The following is a 12,460-nucleotide window of genomic DNA, read 5'->3' as shown; positions in this document are numbered from 1 at the left end:
GTCGATTTAAACAGACCAAAAATCATGAGACACTTTCAATTTAGTCACCTCTTTGTCTCAACTTTGGTTACTTCACTTTTGTTTATGTCTTTGTGTCCAGACTTCTACTTTTTTGTGTCTTATACTCTTGGCATGTCTTCTAGGTCTTCAACACGACTTCTAATGTATTTCTTATGGTGTTGATCATTCAAACCATCTCTTTGCCTAAGTCCAAATCCACCTTTCATCTATTTGAACTATACCTTGTATACCAGCAAACAACATTAGTCCAAAGGGTCATATTGTTCATCAAACACCAAAATACAAACATAATTACCCACAGGGTCCATTTTTCTTATAATACATATAGTGGTTTAGAGCACCCTATAGCCTAAGTTGCAACAATATGCCTATTACGTCTATAATGTCGCACATCGCATATTTAATATGTTGTACGTAAGAATTATTTGACAAACTAATGCTATGGACTTGCCAATGGACCTTTTGATGTGGGGTCCCTACCTTGAGGATGTAATGCCCTTAGTTGGCTTAGACACATCCTTTCAACCAACATGATTACATTTAGTCGCATCAAGTCCCTTGTTTCAATGGAAGGCTCTGGATCCCAAAGGGTCTAGGCTCGGTCACTTATATTAGGTGAGACTGAGGACCTTATGGGCTATGAGAGAACCTCGAGCATTTAAGTGTTGTTAAGTTCACTGAGGGACAAACTGATTGAGCAACTGAATCTGTTATGAGCGCCCCACACCATGAAGGGACCTAGCTTAGTCTCATTAGTGCCTCAGGGCAAGAGGGGTCTTGGAGACTTAGATTGATCATGAGTGTCCTAGGGATGAGGGCCTCCAATGACTTAGATTATTCTAGGCAAGGACATCCTAGAACACTAGGGCACGGGCCTTGGAGTGTCGTGGATCTCGATGATTCTTGGGTTCCTTAGTGGCTTTTTTCTGAGACTTTGTGGTGTAGTTATTTTTAGGATGCCTCAATATCAAGTTATTCGGTGTGAAGCTCTTGTCCTGCTGACTGGGGTTAGGGAGGTCCTCAAGACATGGGGGCCCGAGAACGATGATCGTAGTATGTAAGCCTCGTGGTAGCTTTTCTTACTAGGATCCTTAATTGCGTCTTGGTGGCAACAGGAGGTATTGCCTTCCCCGGATGTTGACAAGGCCTAATTTTCCCTCTCTAGATTTGCCTAGATTCTTTCGAAACGATGACGAAAAATGAAAAAAAAATACTATGTATACAAGGACTCTACGCGCTAATGACTTATTGTTCTAGATGGGATTATATTGGAGCTTCTTGATTGATTGATTTTCTTAATCATTTTGAAAAAATGTATGTTTAAACTACCTTATTTTATCTTTTAGCGAGATTACCTGTATTTATATTGAAATTAAGTAACATAACACAAGGTTTAAGTCTGAGGATACCAGCTTACTAGCAAAGCTAGACAAAAGTAACACATACTATTACAAGGACCAATTTCAAAGCTGCCTGAAATGTTGTTCGATTGGTTGCTACGAAGTCACGCGTCCATACCAAAAGATTCATCCATCCCTCCTTGCTCTTTTGGTTTGAGCAGGTCAACAGGAATACAGGATGGATGCCATTTATGCAAGAAAGCCACGAAGATCACATCTATGGTAGCGTCGTATTTCATCTTCAAACTCCAAACCAGATCTTATTAGATACAACTAAACACATTTTTAAGTCGTAGTACATGGATTTTTTTTCTAGATTTACTAAGGTAGTGTTCGGTTCAACAGCCAATTGAGGTGGAGCGGTTTCATCCCAGTAAATGGCTTCGCCCGAAAAACTTTAGGGAACCCATTTAGGCATAATTTTTCCTTTTTAAAGTCATTCCGTTTTACATGTAACCAATCCAAACAACAACAAATTAAAAGCGGAGCAACTTCGTTCCACTATATTTTGGAACCGAAAACTATCTAAAAGAGTATTATCATGACGTGAAACGTACTGAAGATATATGCCTAGTTATATACGCAATGATATTTTTCGGAAGGATAAGATCATGGGGAGGCGAGATGAAGCAATGCATTTGTGAAGCTGCTACCTGCTTACGATTCTATGTCAATTAAAAACCATATATAATGTATACAATAAAGTTAAATATGATTTTTTTACATATATGGCATGATAAACTTGGGAGGCGTGATGCACAATGACAATGCAAGTCACACAAAGATCCACCAAATGTAATATATACACAAGGATGAAACCGTAAGCTTCCAATACTCTGCTCTGTCTGCAGGGTCCGATTTAAAAAATCGTGCAGTTAAAACAATAGATCATTAGTAGTATTGATTTGGATCATTATCCTGGTTTGCATGACTTCTCTTGTGAACTCAAGTAACACACAACACAAATAGGAGTTCCACTTCCACACACTTGTATATATGCATATGTATCTACACACGCACATTATTACTGCTCAGTTACATGGGATGAATGTACACCACCAGCATTTCTATAGAAATTAAACATCAAATTATTGTTCACCGATCCATCCAATGACAATGATGATTATGCATCGCTAACAGACCAGCTGGCCCTGGAGATGATATGTTCAGTAGCTGCTAGCTGGTGGACGAGCTGGCGGCGGCCGCCGTCGGCGGCGGTGGCGGCGGCTTTCTGCATGGACTCAAGTTGCGCCTTGCCGGCCAAACCGCGTTGCCGAATGAAGACGCGGTACTCATCGAAGGTCATCTCCGGGTACAGCGCCGGCCGGCCTGGCCCCACCAGCTCCGCCATCGGCGCGATGGGCAGGTCGCTTCGCGGGTTGTAGAAGAAAGCCATAGACAGCCGGTCCTCCGTGGCGCTCACCGTCACTCGGTGCTCCACGCTCTTGTATGCCGCGTTGCTCAGCACCTGCGCGCAGGCATGCATTTTAGTGTCACTCTTGTAAGTGTAGCTTTACGTATTACATAACATGTGCAAACGTGAAAATATATAATCTCTCCGTTTCGTTTTATTTGTCGCTGGATAATACAAATTTAAACTATCCAGCGACAACTAAAAAGAAAAAGAGGGAGTATATTGTATCGCACGTACATGCATGCATGGGTGCTTCTCATACTCGTAAAACAAAAGCTTTCAAATACAATATTAAAAATATACTCTGTTCGAAATAAAGTATAAGATGTTTTAGTTTTTCTAGACGCTAGAAAATTTACTTCTATATATTGTTTACTCCTTTCAACCTAGTAATATATTTTAAAGTTTTTCAGACAATTCAAGCAAATACATACTTATACGACACATTCGTACCTATATATTAAACCTAGTTAATAAGTTTTTCATCAAATTATGAGTTTCTTTTTGATAAACTTTTCTAAATCGGAGTATATATTATAGACGGTAGTACTATTTCTTATTACTATTATATCCGTGATACACATAGCATACATAAAATCCAACTGTTCGTGTAGGGTAATATGTTTAGTATATGTTAAGTGATGTTACCACAAGTTAATGAAGTCTTACTAGCTTAGTAGCTAGATAAGAGTATCGCTAAGAGTTCCTAAAATTCACTCCCAATCTTGATTTTTAGTAATACTTCCTCCGTCCTAAAATATGATTTTTCTAGTACTCTTTTTTCTGTCCATATTCGTACAAAGAATAATATAATAAAATATAGACGTATATACAAACTACATTTATAAGTTTATTAATAAATGTATATTTAGACTAGAACGAATTATATTTTGAAACGGAGAGAGTATTAAAAAACTGCTCTTCAATAACTCGCTGACTCCCGGTCTTTCCAAAACTTAGGAAAATTGTTCCACCCGCATAGAAATATGTACACACATGTATCAATCAGCTAATCTGAAGGATGTGGAGAAAGAACAATGTAACTATACAATAGGGAAAGAAAAATATAAAACGGTTAGAGCGATTTGAAAATAGCCTAGAATTTTTTTATGCAAAAATGACTTTGAGCACGATTTTAGAAACTCTCTTGGAGAAGCTCAACGATGAATATGCTTCTAATTTTATGGTCATTTAAAAAACTCAATGATATTTATCAAAAAAATTTAAACTGACATGCATGTGTGTTCGATCGCTTACCTCTAAAATTAAACGATCCAATATTTTTGAAATACTAGCACAGTTGCACTGGGATTTGGGAGGTGCATGCAATAAACCCCCCTACTTTTTCATGGGAATCCATGCTTTTGGCGCAAATCTTGAGTCCCTTACATAATCAATCAGATTCTGGGACGCTCGTTTTGAGGCTCTTCTTTTTTGGATTCGGTCGTGCTGGTCCTCGAATATTTCTCTTGTTTTTTCAGTGTTGTTGTTGTTGTTCCTGGGATACCTTTTGAGGCTTGCACAGTTGCACACGCTGCGGTGCCACGTTAATTTGTTCCATGTATATTTCTTAGTTCTTAATTAGTCGGCCAATAATCGTCTCTCTAATGAAATCTAATACTAGCACTTGTGTATCCTGTTTATTTTCTCGCATTTACATGTATCTGAAGGTAAACATAACCTAGCACAGCAAGAGAAGATGTTCAATAATAGTTCTAAGGTTGAGAATGAGTTTAAAATAAATTCTGATAGTTTGATTTAGATTAGATAGACAGTGTTTGTTATCTGGAAATAAAGCAAAAATGAAAAATCAGATGCCTTTTTAACCACCTGACATGATTTTCTTAGTGGAGTAATTAACATGTCGTCCAAAGTGAGCCGTGGTACGAATATATGTCACGTGCACATATGTACGACCATTAAATAATATTATTGTGATGGAAACATACCTGGATCTGGTCACCGATGTTGACAATGAAGGCGTCGGGGACGGGGTCGACGATGATCCACTGTCCGTCGGGTCCCCTTACCTGCAGGCCCTTCACGTGGTCGTCGACCAGCAGCATGGTCATGCCGCCGGGGTCGGAGTGCCCCGCTACGCCCAGCGTGAGTTCTGGCTGCGGGCACCGCGGGTAGAAGTTGATCCGCAAGCACGCCCCTTCGCCACCCTCTCCGCCGAACGCCGCCTGCAGTCTTCCGGCTTCCAGTCCCAGCCCGCTGGAAAGCAGCCGCATCACCCTCCGGCACAGATGCAACACTTCCTCTCCATACTCCTCCGTCGTGCCCCTGCAACCACCATGCATGCATGTCCCGTGCGAGCATGAGATCAACTACACGGCCGGGCCGGCACGGTGCTTGGAAATATAGACCGTATGATGTGCGGTGTTCACCGTAGAGAGTAAGGGAGGGAAGGCCACTTTTCGTGGTTCTTGAGGGACGACGGCAGGAGGTGGAGGAAGTAGTAGTCGCCCCAATCCAGGGGGCCTCCCTTAGCGGTGCCGAGGCGGCTGCCGTAGCCCTCGTACGTCGACGGCGAGTTCGCGTAGCGCTCGCGCACCTCCGCGGGCTGCTTGAAGAAGCCACGCCACGCCGCGCGCGCGCCGCGCAGCAGCTCCGGGCGAACGCCGTGGTTCACTGCCTGGAAAAAGCCCCACTCCCGGCACGCCGCTGCCACAGCACGGGATGTCGCGTCCACGTCTGGCATTGACAGGTCTATGACTGGGATGTTCCGGCCGCCGCCGACATCGGAGGCTGGCGAGAGCCGGGGCCGCTCCGGCAGAGGCTTCACGTACCGCTCCGGGATCGTGTCGCCGCAGGTGTCCGACACGGCCTGGACGCGCACCACGGGCTCCGGCCAGCCGGCGCCGCTGTTGAAGCAGCTTGTCATCGGAGCTGGCTTAAGAGTTAAGACAAGACGCCCTACTGCGTGCATAACTCACGCATGGTATTTGATGATATATATACTAGTTCTAGCTAGTTGCAATTGTACATATGATGGTCCAGATGAGTGGTAATACCATATTTTACCCACTTTTATAAGGACGACGAGGAAGAGACATTGTGCCCATGCGATCATCATCGGAGTGTTGAATGTAAAATTTCAACCAGTGGGCTTGAAAGCAACATGCATAAGCATAGCCAGGCAAAAATAAAGCACGTGCTGAAAAAATAACAATGACACAATATGAAAATAGGCTAGCTCTGTACAATGTGTAATTATGCTAGGATTTTGTGGTCAAGGAGGTACTCCTCTGTTTTTAATATGTCACATTAGCTTTAGATATTATTATTTTTTATCAAACATTTTTAAAAAATTATTTTGACTTCATACAAGTAATTTTGACAGTGAATCTAAAAACATAAATCTTATAATATGGATCTATAATATTTATTTAAAAATAATGGCCATCATCTAAATATTTAATTTAGTATGTAATGATAAAAAAGAATTTTTCAATTCATACTCTTAGTTTTGCCAACCTTTTCATTTTTACCCTTAGTCGTGTTTTTTCTTTTCAGTTTTGCTCTTCGGTTGCTATAGAGCAAGAAGACAAAACCGAGTAAAAAAAGCGACTAAAGGTAAAAAATGAGTAAGGTGGCAAAACTAAAAACAACAGAAGAAGTATCACATTGCATGCCGGTCCTATTGCAATTTGTGCACTTCATGTAATCATCACAGCTAATATAGCCACAATAAGATTTGTGTTAGTAAAATATTTTTTATTGACAATTGGCTTTTTTATTTCACATAGACTAACAATATAACTTTATTGTGAAGTGTGATCTAGAGTCACACATATCTATGTGATCAATATAGTTCGTACTAACGCTATGACCCCAGAGAGGAAAGAGGAAGGGGTCGATGGCAAAGACACGAGAGGAGAGGTTGAGGGCGTCGACGCGAGTGGGGGAAGGGGGCGACGAGGATGCATGGGGGAGACTGAGTGGGTCACGGGAGAGGGATGATCCAAATAATATTTTCCATTTATTTGAGTAAGAGAGATCGAGGGGATTATTTAATGATCTGAACCGTTAGTTCTGATGGTATGTTAATTCTAGGTACAATTTAATACACCCAACCTAGGTAGGGTTGACCAAGGGCCAACAAATTAGGGTTGTCCGAGGCCCAATAGTTCATTAAGCACACCCAACTTAGAGAAAGGCTTAATCATCCTAAAAGACTAGTATGATGGGGAAGGGTGACTCTCCCTTATAATGTGGCTTCCTTTTTTCAAGTAAAGCGAGGTTGGATAATTCTGAGGCTCAAACGGTCGTCGTCCAACTACAATTGGGCCAACTGAGTCAATTGCGTCTTTGTCAACGCGTAATAGTGGAGGATGTCCTCATCATTTTCACCTTCTTAAAATAGACTTTAGCTCCGATACTAGATGATACACCTAGGTGGGTGTCGGCGTTTCGAGACAGGGGGTCCCTAAGCCGACGAGTGAGTGTGCTGCGTGCCCCAGCCCAGATGGGTCGAGCGCGTGGGCGAGCGCGGAGGGGGGAGAGGCGAGGCGGCCGGAGCCGAGCGTGAGAGAGGTGGAAGTCCCGCGGCCTTCGTGTTCGTCCCGCTCCCAGGTCAGGTGCGCTTGCAGTAGGGGGGTTACAAGCGTCCACGCGGGTGAGGGAAGCGAGTGGCCCCAAGAGAGCGCCTGTCCCGTCCTCGGTCCCGCGCGGCCAACCCTCTCTGAGAAGGCCCTGGTCCTTCCTTTTATAGTTGTAAGGAGAGGATCCAGGTGTACAATGGGGATGTAGCAGAGTGCTACGTGTCTAGCGGAGGGAGAGCTAGTGCCCTAGGTACATGCCGATGTGGCAGCCGGAGAGATCTGGGCATCCTGCTGGCGTGATGTCGTGGCTATCGGAGGTGCGACGGAGCCTGATGGAGGGACAGCTGTTGGAGCGGTCGAGTCCCTGCTGACGTTGTCCTGCTACCGTAAGAGAGCTGGGGGCCGCCGTCGTCATAGAGCTCGTGGAGCGCCATCATTGCCCCTCTGGCGGAGCTGGCCGGACGAGACGCCGGTCTTGTTCTCCGTGACCCGAGTCGATTCGGGGTAGGATGATGATGACGTTTCCTGTTGACGTGGCGGTCTGTGCTCTAGGCAGGGCGACGTGGGGTTTCCTCCGAAGCCGAGGTTGAGTCTTGCCTTCAGTTGCCGTGGCCGAGCCCGAGCCAGGGGGTCGGGCGAGGCGAAAGTCGTCCGGCCGAGGCCAGGGCGGAGTCCGAGCCCTGGGGTCGGGCGAGGCGGAGTTTCGTCGTCTTCCGGGTCTTAGCCCGAGTCCGAGCCCTGGGGTCGGGCGGAGCGGAGTTCGCCGTCTTCCGGGTCTTAGCCCGAGTCCGAGCCCTGGGGTCGGGCGGAGCGGAGTTCACCGTCTTCCGGGTCTTAGCCCGAGTCCGAGCCCTGGGGTCGGGCGGAGCGGAGTTCGCCGTCTTCCGGGTCTTAGCCCGAGTCCGAGCCCTGGGGTCGGGCGGAGCGGAGTTCGCCGTCTTCCGGGTCCTAGCCCGAGTCCGAGCCCTGGGGTCGGGCGGAGCGGAGTTCGCCGTCTTCCGGGTCCTAGCCCGAGTCCGAGCCCTGGGGTCGGGCGGAGCGGAGTTCGCCGTGGCGCCTTTGGCAAGGCCTAATTGCCTGTCAGACTCACTCTGTCGAGTGGCACTGCAGTCGGAGTGGCGCAGGCGGCGCTGTCCTTCTGTCAGACTGGCCAGTGGAGCGGTGGAGTGACGGCGGTCACCTCGGCTCTGCCGGGGGCGCGTGTCAGGATAGAGGTGTCAGGCCACCTTTGCGTTAAATGCCCCTGCAATTTGGTCAGTCGGTGTGGTGATTTAGTCAAGGTTGCTTCTGAGCGAAGCCAAGGCCTTGGGCGAGCCGGTGATGTGTCCGCCATAAAAAGGGGGCCTCGGGCGAGACGGAAGTCTCTCGAGGTCGGCTGCCTTCGGCCGAGGCTAGGCTCGGGTGAAGCGTGATCGAGTCACTCGTGTGGACTGATCCCTGACTTAATCGTGCCCATCAGGCCTTTGCAGCTTTATGCTGATGGGGGTTACCAGCTGAGAATTAGGCGTCTTGAGGGTACCCCTAATTATGGTCCCCGACAGTAGCCCCCGAGCCTCGAAGGGAGTGTTAGCACTCGCTTGGAGGCTTTCGTCGCACGTTTTTGCAAGGGGACCAGCCTTTCTCGGTTGCATTTCGTTCCGGTGGGTGCGCGCGAGCGCACCCGCCGGGTGTAGCCCCCGAGGCCTCGGAGGAGTGGTTACACTCCTTCGAGGTCTTAATACTTCGCTTAACGCTTCAGCTGGTCTGGTCGTTCCCTCATGCGAACTGGCCGTAGCCCGGGTGCACGGTCGGGGCCCAAGCTCTCGGGCTGGTATGTTGACGCTGTCAACGATTTGGCCGGAGCCAGTTTTTGCGAGAGCAGCCCCCGAGCCTCTGCACAGGGCGAGAGGACGATCAGGGACAGACTCGGCTTTTTACATACGCCCCTTCGTCGCCTTTCCGCAAGGAGGAGGGGGGGAGTGCGCCATGTTACCCTCGATGGGCACCGAACATGGTGTCTCCGGTGAGCTGCAAGCGGGTAATCCGAGTGGACGTCCGTGCCCCGTTCGTTGGGGGTCGGCTAGGGGCCCAGAGGCACGCCCAAAAGTACCTGCGGGTGACTTGCCGGACCCGGTCCCCTGGCGACGGGGTCCGAGGGCTCGATGCCTCCCTCCGATGGGATTCCGTTACAAGATCGTTCCCACTGGTCTCGGATATGTCCTAGGGTACCTCGGGAGCGCAGCCCGAGCCTTGGTTATGTATCGAACGTACCCCTGGTCATCCCTCGCTCGGTGTCTGAGGCGACTGTGAACCCTTCGGGGGCCAGCCTTCGAACCCCTGATCAGTAATGGGCGCGGAGCCCGAGTAGCCTGAGGCGGCCATGGAGCCCTTCGGGGGGCTGGCCTTCGAACCCCTGACCAGTAGTGGGTGTCGGGCCCACGCGATCTGAGGCGGTTGTTGAACCCTCGGGGGGCCAGCCTTCGAACCCCTGATCAGTAATGGGGGGCGCGGAGCCCGGTTCCTTCGCGGAGAAGGATCCCTCTCGGGGTATCCCCCTTCCCCGGTCCCTGTTGCAAGAGATAGAGAAAGAGGAAAACGGAAAAGGATACGAAATCAGACGACGTGGCGTACCTTTTCTGACGCGGTTATTAAGGCGAAGGTGAAGCGTCGCGCGCTCCTCCTGCCAGAAGCGCCGCGTGTCCCGCCGCGGAGTTAATGCGACGGGGCGAGTGGTTGGCGGGGCGGCCGTTGCGCGCGGGTGATCCGTTCGAGGAACGGGTCACGGGTGCACCGTCTTCACGCCGTGAGAGGAGGCTCTCTTGCTGTCTCAGGATGGGACGTGAGCCTGGCTGACGACGTGACCGCTGCGCCCGCCCGCCTGCCACCGCTATTACTGCCGTCCCACTTTCGGTTGCTTTGACCGACGCGCCAGTCTGGCGCTGTTGGGTCGCCTCGAGTCGTGGCATAGGCTTCGCAACCGAAGAGGCGCGATGGTGGCACAAGTGGCGGTGCGGTTGCTTGCATGCAGCAACTGGCGCGCCAGTTGCTCGACGCGTGGGCCTGGGCCCCAGGCTGGCGTGTCAGAAGTTGGAGAAGCGCGTCCATCTGGCGCGGTTGCATGCCGCCTGCATGGCTGCTTGCCCCTTCTGCCCGTTGGTCTGGGCGAAAATGGGGGGTCGCCTGTAACCGCTGGACGGTCGTGCGCATCATGCGCGGCGGTTTGGCTTCTTCTGCCCTGAGCCGGCTTGCATGACATGCGGGACCCAGCCCCCGAGTCGCAGGGGAGGGCCTTGGAGCGTGTTGGAGAAGACTCGGCCCGCGGCGCCTGGGGGCGCACGTAGGGGGAGTTGCCTTTAAAAGGAGGGAGGCTCCCCTCGTAAGGCAACCATGCCTTCTTCCTCCCTTAAGCGCCGGGTCTTCCCGTCTTCCAAGCCCCCGGATGGGGGATATCCGCCGCCTTTCCACCTCCTCGTTGGAGGAACACAACTCCATGGGAGTTGGTACCTCTCAGCCATCGTTCGGCTTCAAGGATTTTCGTCATGCTGCCCGGCTGCTCCCCTCCGTCGGCGGTCACCTGAGATGGCGACCTCCGACTTGATGGTGAGGGAAAGCGAGCCGGGCCGCGGCCTCTTCCTCTCCCTTAGCCTCAAGGATTTTCATCGCCAGGGCTGGGGAGGGGAGTGCGCCGAGTTGAGGTCGGCCCCCGCGTGGGCGGCAGCCCGCTCCTTCACTCAGTGATCGGAGGGAAAGGCGGCCGTCGCCCGTGGCGCTGGCAGCTGCAGCGTGCCTGGCCTTCAGGCGTGAGTGGCTTCGGAGCCACTCGCGGCGCCGGCATCCGCCGCGGCAGCTTGAAGAAGTTCTCCCGCCGGCGAGATGGCCGGGGCCGACCGCGGGCTGACCTCCGACTCTATGGCCTTCTGCCCGTCCTTGCCTCACAAGTTTTGGCATGGGCGGGGGCTTCCTGGCAGCGGCATTGAGCCCGAGGCTGGCGCTGCCGCTGCTTGGTCCCTCGGAGCAGAAGGCGTTGTCGTCGCTGCTGCTGGAGCGGGCGACGGCGCACCACTCGTCGGCCTTCCGTTGCTCCGCAGGCCTTCCCCCTCGGAGTGGGGTTGTTTGTACCTGCGGAGGGGGAACCGGAGTTCCGTTTGTAATGGCACTTCGAATGCCAGTGAGTTCGTTCATTGCGGCTGTCGAGGCCTGAACGTGTATGTAATTTTGGCATGGAGCCGTGTTTTTTCCTCATTTCCGAGCACTAAGTCTCGCCTGTTTTATTATCTGAACCGCTTTACCAAGCATGAGTTGCCCCGTGTCAAGGTGACGGGTGAGGTATCCGTATCCCGGAGGCGTAGGAATCCCTCGGCCCGTTCGGCCTTGTTACGTGAGGCTCCTCTAGCTTAGTTGAAGGGACCCCTCGGCCGCCCTTTGGTGGATCGAGGCCGGGGGTAGCGATATCAGTATGAACAGAGGCGGAGTTGGCTCGAGAATGGGGAACCTGGTCGGCCGGAGCCTAGCCGTGTCGCCCGTCAGCGGTGCCGACGCCCAAGTCGGTCAGTCGAGGCCTCGGATCGGGCTAGCGCCCTTGGAAGCCGGTTGCCCGAGGCCCCAGGGGTAACCGGTTGAGCCGCCTGCTCGGGCCGGATTCCTGGAGGAGCCCCTGGACCTCGGCGCCGCCCGAGGCTGGGTCGGGCTTTGCTGTAGACGTCGTCGATGCCGAGGGTGCTACGGCTCCCTTCGGCGTGAAGACCCGAGCCTGCAGGATCAGATCATCTTGTAGCGTGCGCTTTGTGCGGCCGCCGAGGCCAGAAGAACACGCCCTCGCCGCGCTTGCGAAGCTGCGTCCTTTTTTCCTCTTGTTTCGAGCATCTGGACTCTGTCGGTAATAGGGATGTTTGTGTGAGCGAGAGTTGCTTTTCGCGGAAGGGACGAGTGAGGTATCCGTATCCCAGAGGCGTGGGAATCCCTCGGCTCGGTCGGCCTTGCCGCTTACGCGTACTTTCACCCGTCCATGAGGCCCTGTCCCCGATTTAGTCGAGAAAGCTTGAAGGACTGCTTCGGCAGGAGAGCTTCCGAACGTGATGACTCGTTCGGTCCACGGAGTC

At 51.1% G+C, this 12,460-nt stretch overlaps 1 protein-coding gene across 1 annotated transcript; it reads right to left on the bottom strand.

The window, feature by feature from the left end:
- Window positions 1-2,267: 2,267 nt before the first annotated feature.
- On the bottom strand, window positions 2,268-5,840 carry LOC103639274 (probable 2-oxoglutarate-dependent dioxygenase At5g05600). Its single transcript, XM_008662031.4, has 3 exons — window positions 5,226-5,840; window positions 4,785-5,121; window positions 2,268-2,889 (listed from the first exon to the last, which is right to left on the bottom strand). The coding sequence occupies exons 1-3, from the start codon at window positions 5,765-5,767 to the stop codon at window positions 2,545-2,547; spliced, it is 1,224 nt and encodes a 407-aa protein (XP_008660253.1). The 5' UTR covers window positions 5,768-5,840; the 3' UTR covers window positions 2,268-2,544.
- Between the last annotated feature and the right edge of the window lie 6,620 nt (window positions 5,841-12,460).

The sequence above is a fragment of the Zea mays genome, chromosome 9 (assembly GCF_902167145.1).
Source record: "Zea mays cultivar B73 chromosome 9, Zm-B73-REFERENCE-NAM-5.0, whole genome shotgun sequence".
Lineage (NCBI taxonomy): Eukaryota > Viridiplantae > Streptophyta > Magnoliopsida > Poales > Poaceae > Zea > Zea mays.
Note: the sequence above shows the minus strand (reverse complement) of the source record. Positions and strands in the feature narration are given on the sequence as shown.

What these genes read in the sequence shown, in the direction of transcription:
- LOC103639274 (XM_008662031.4), bottom strand. Translation starts at nt 5,767, where the DNA reads ATGCACGCAGTAGGGCGTCTTGTCTTAACTCTTAAGCCAGCTCCGATG. An exon ending in TCCCTCCCTTACTCTCTACG is followed by an intron (nt 5,122 to 5,225) that starts GTGAACACCGCA and finishes TGGTGGTTGCAG; the next exon opens with GGGCACGACGGAGGAGTATG. An exon ending in ACATCGGTGACCAGATCCAG is followed by an intron (nt 2,890 to 4,784) that starts GTATGTTTCCAT and finishes GCCTGCGCGCAG; the next exon opens with GTGCTGAGCAACGCGGCATA.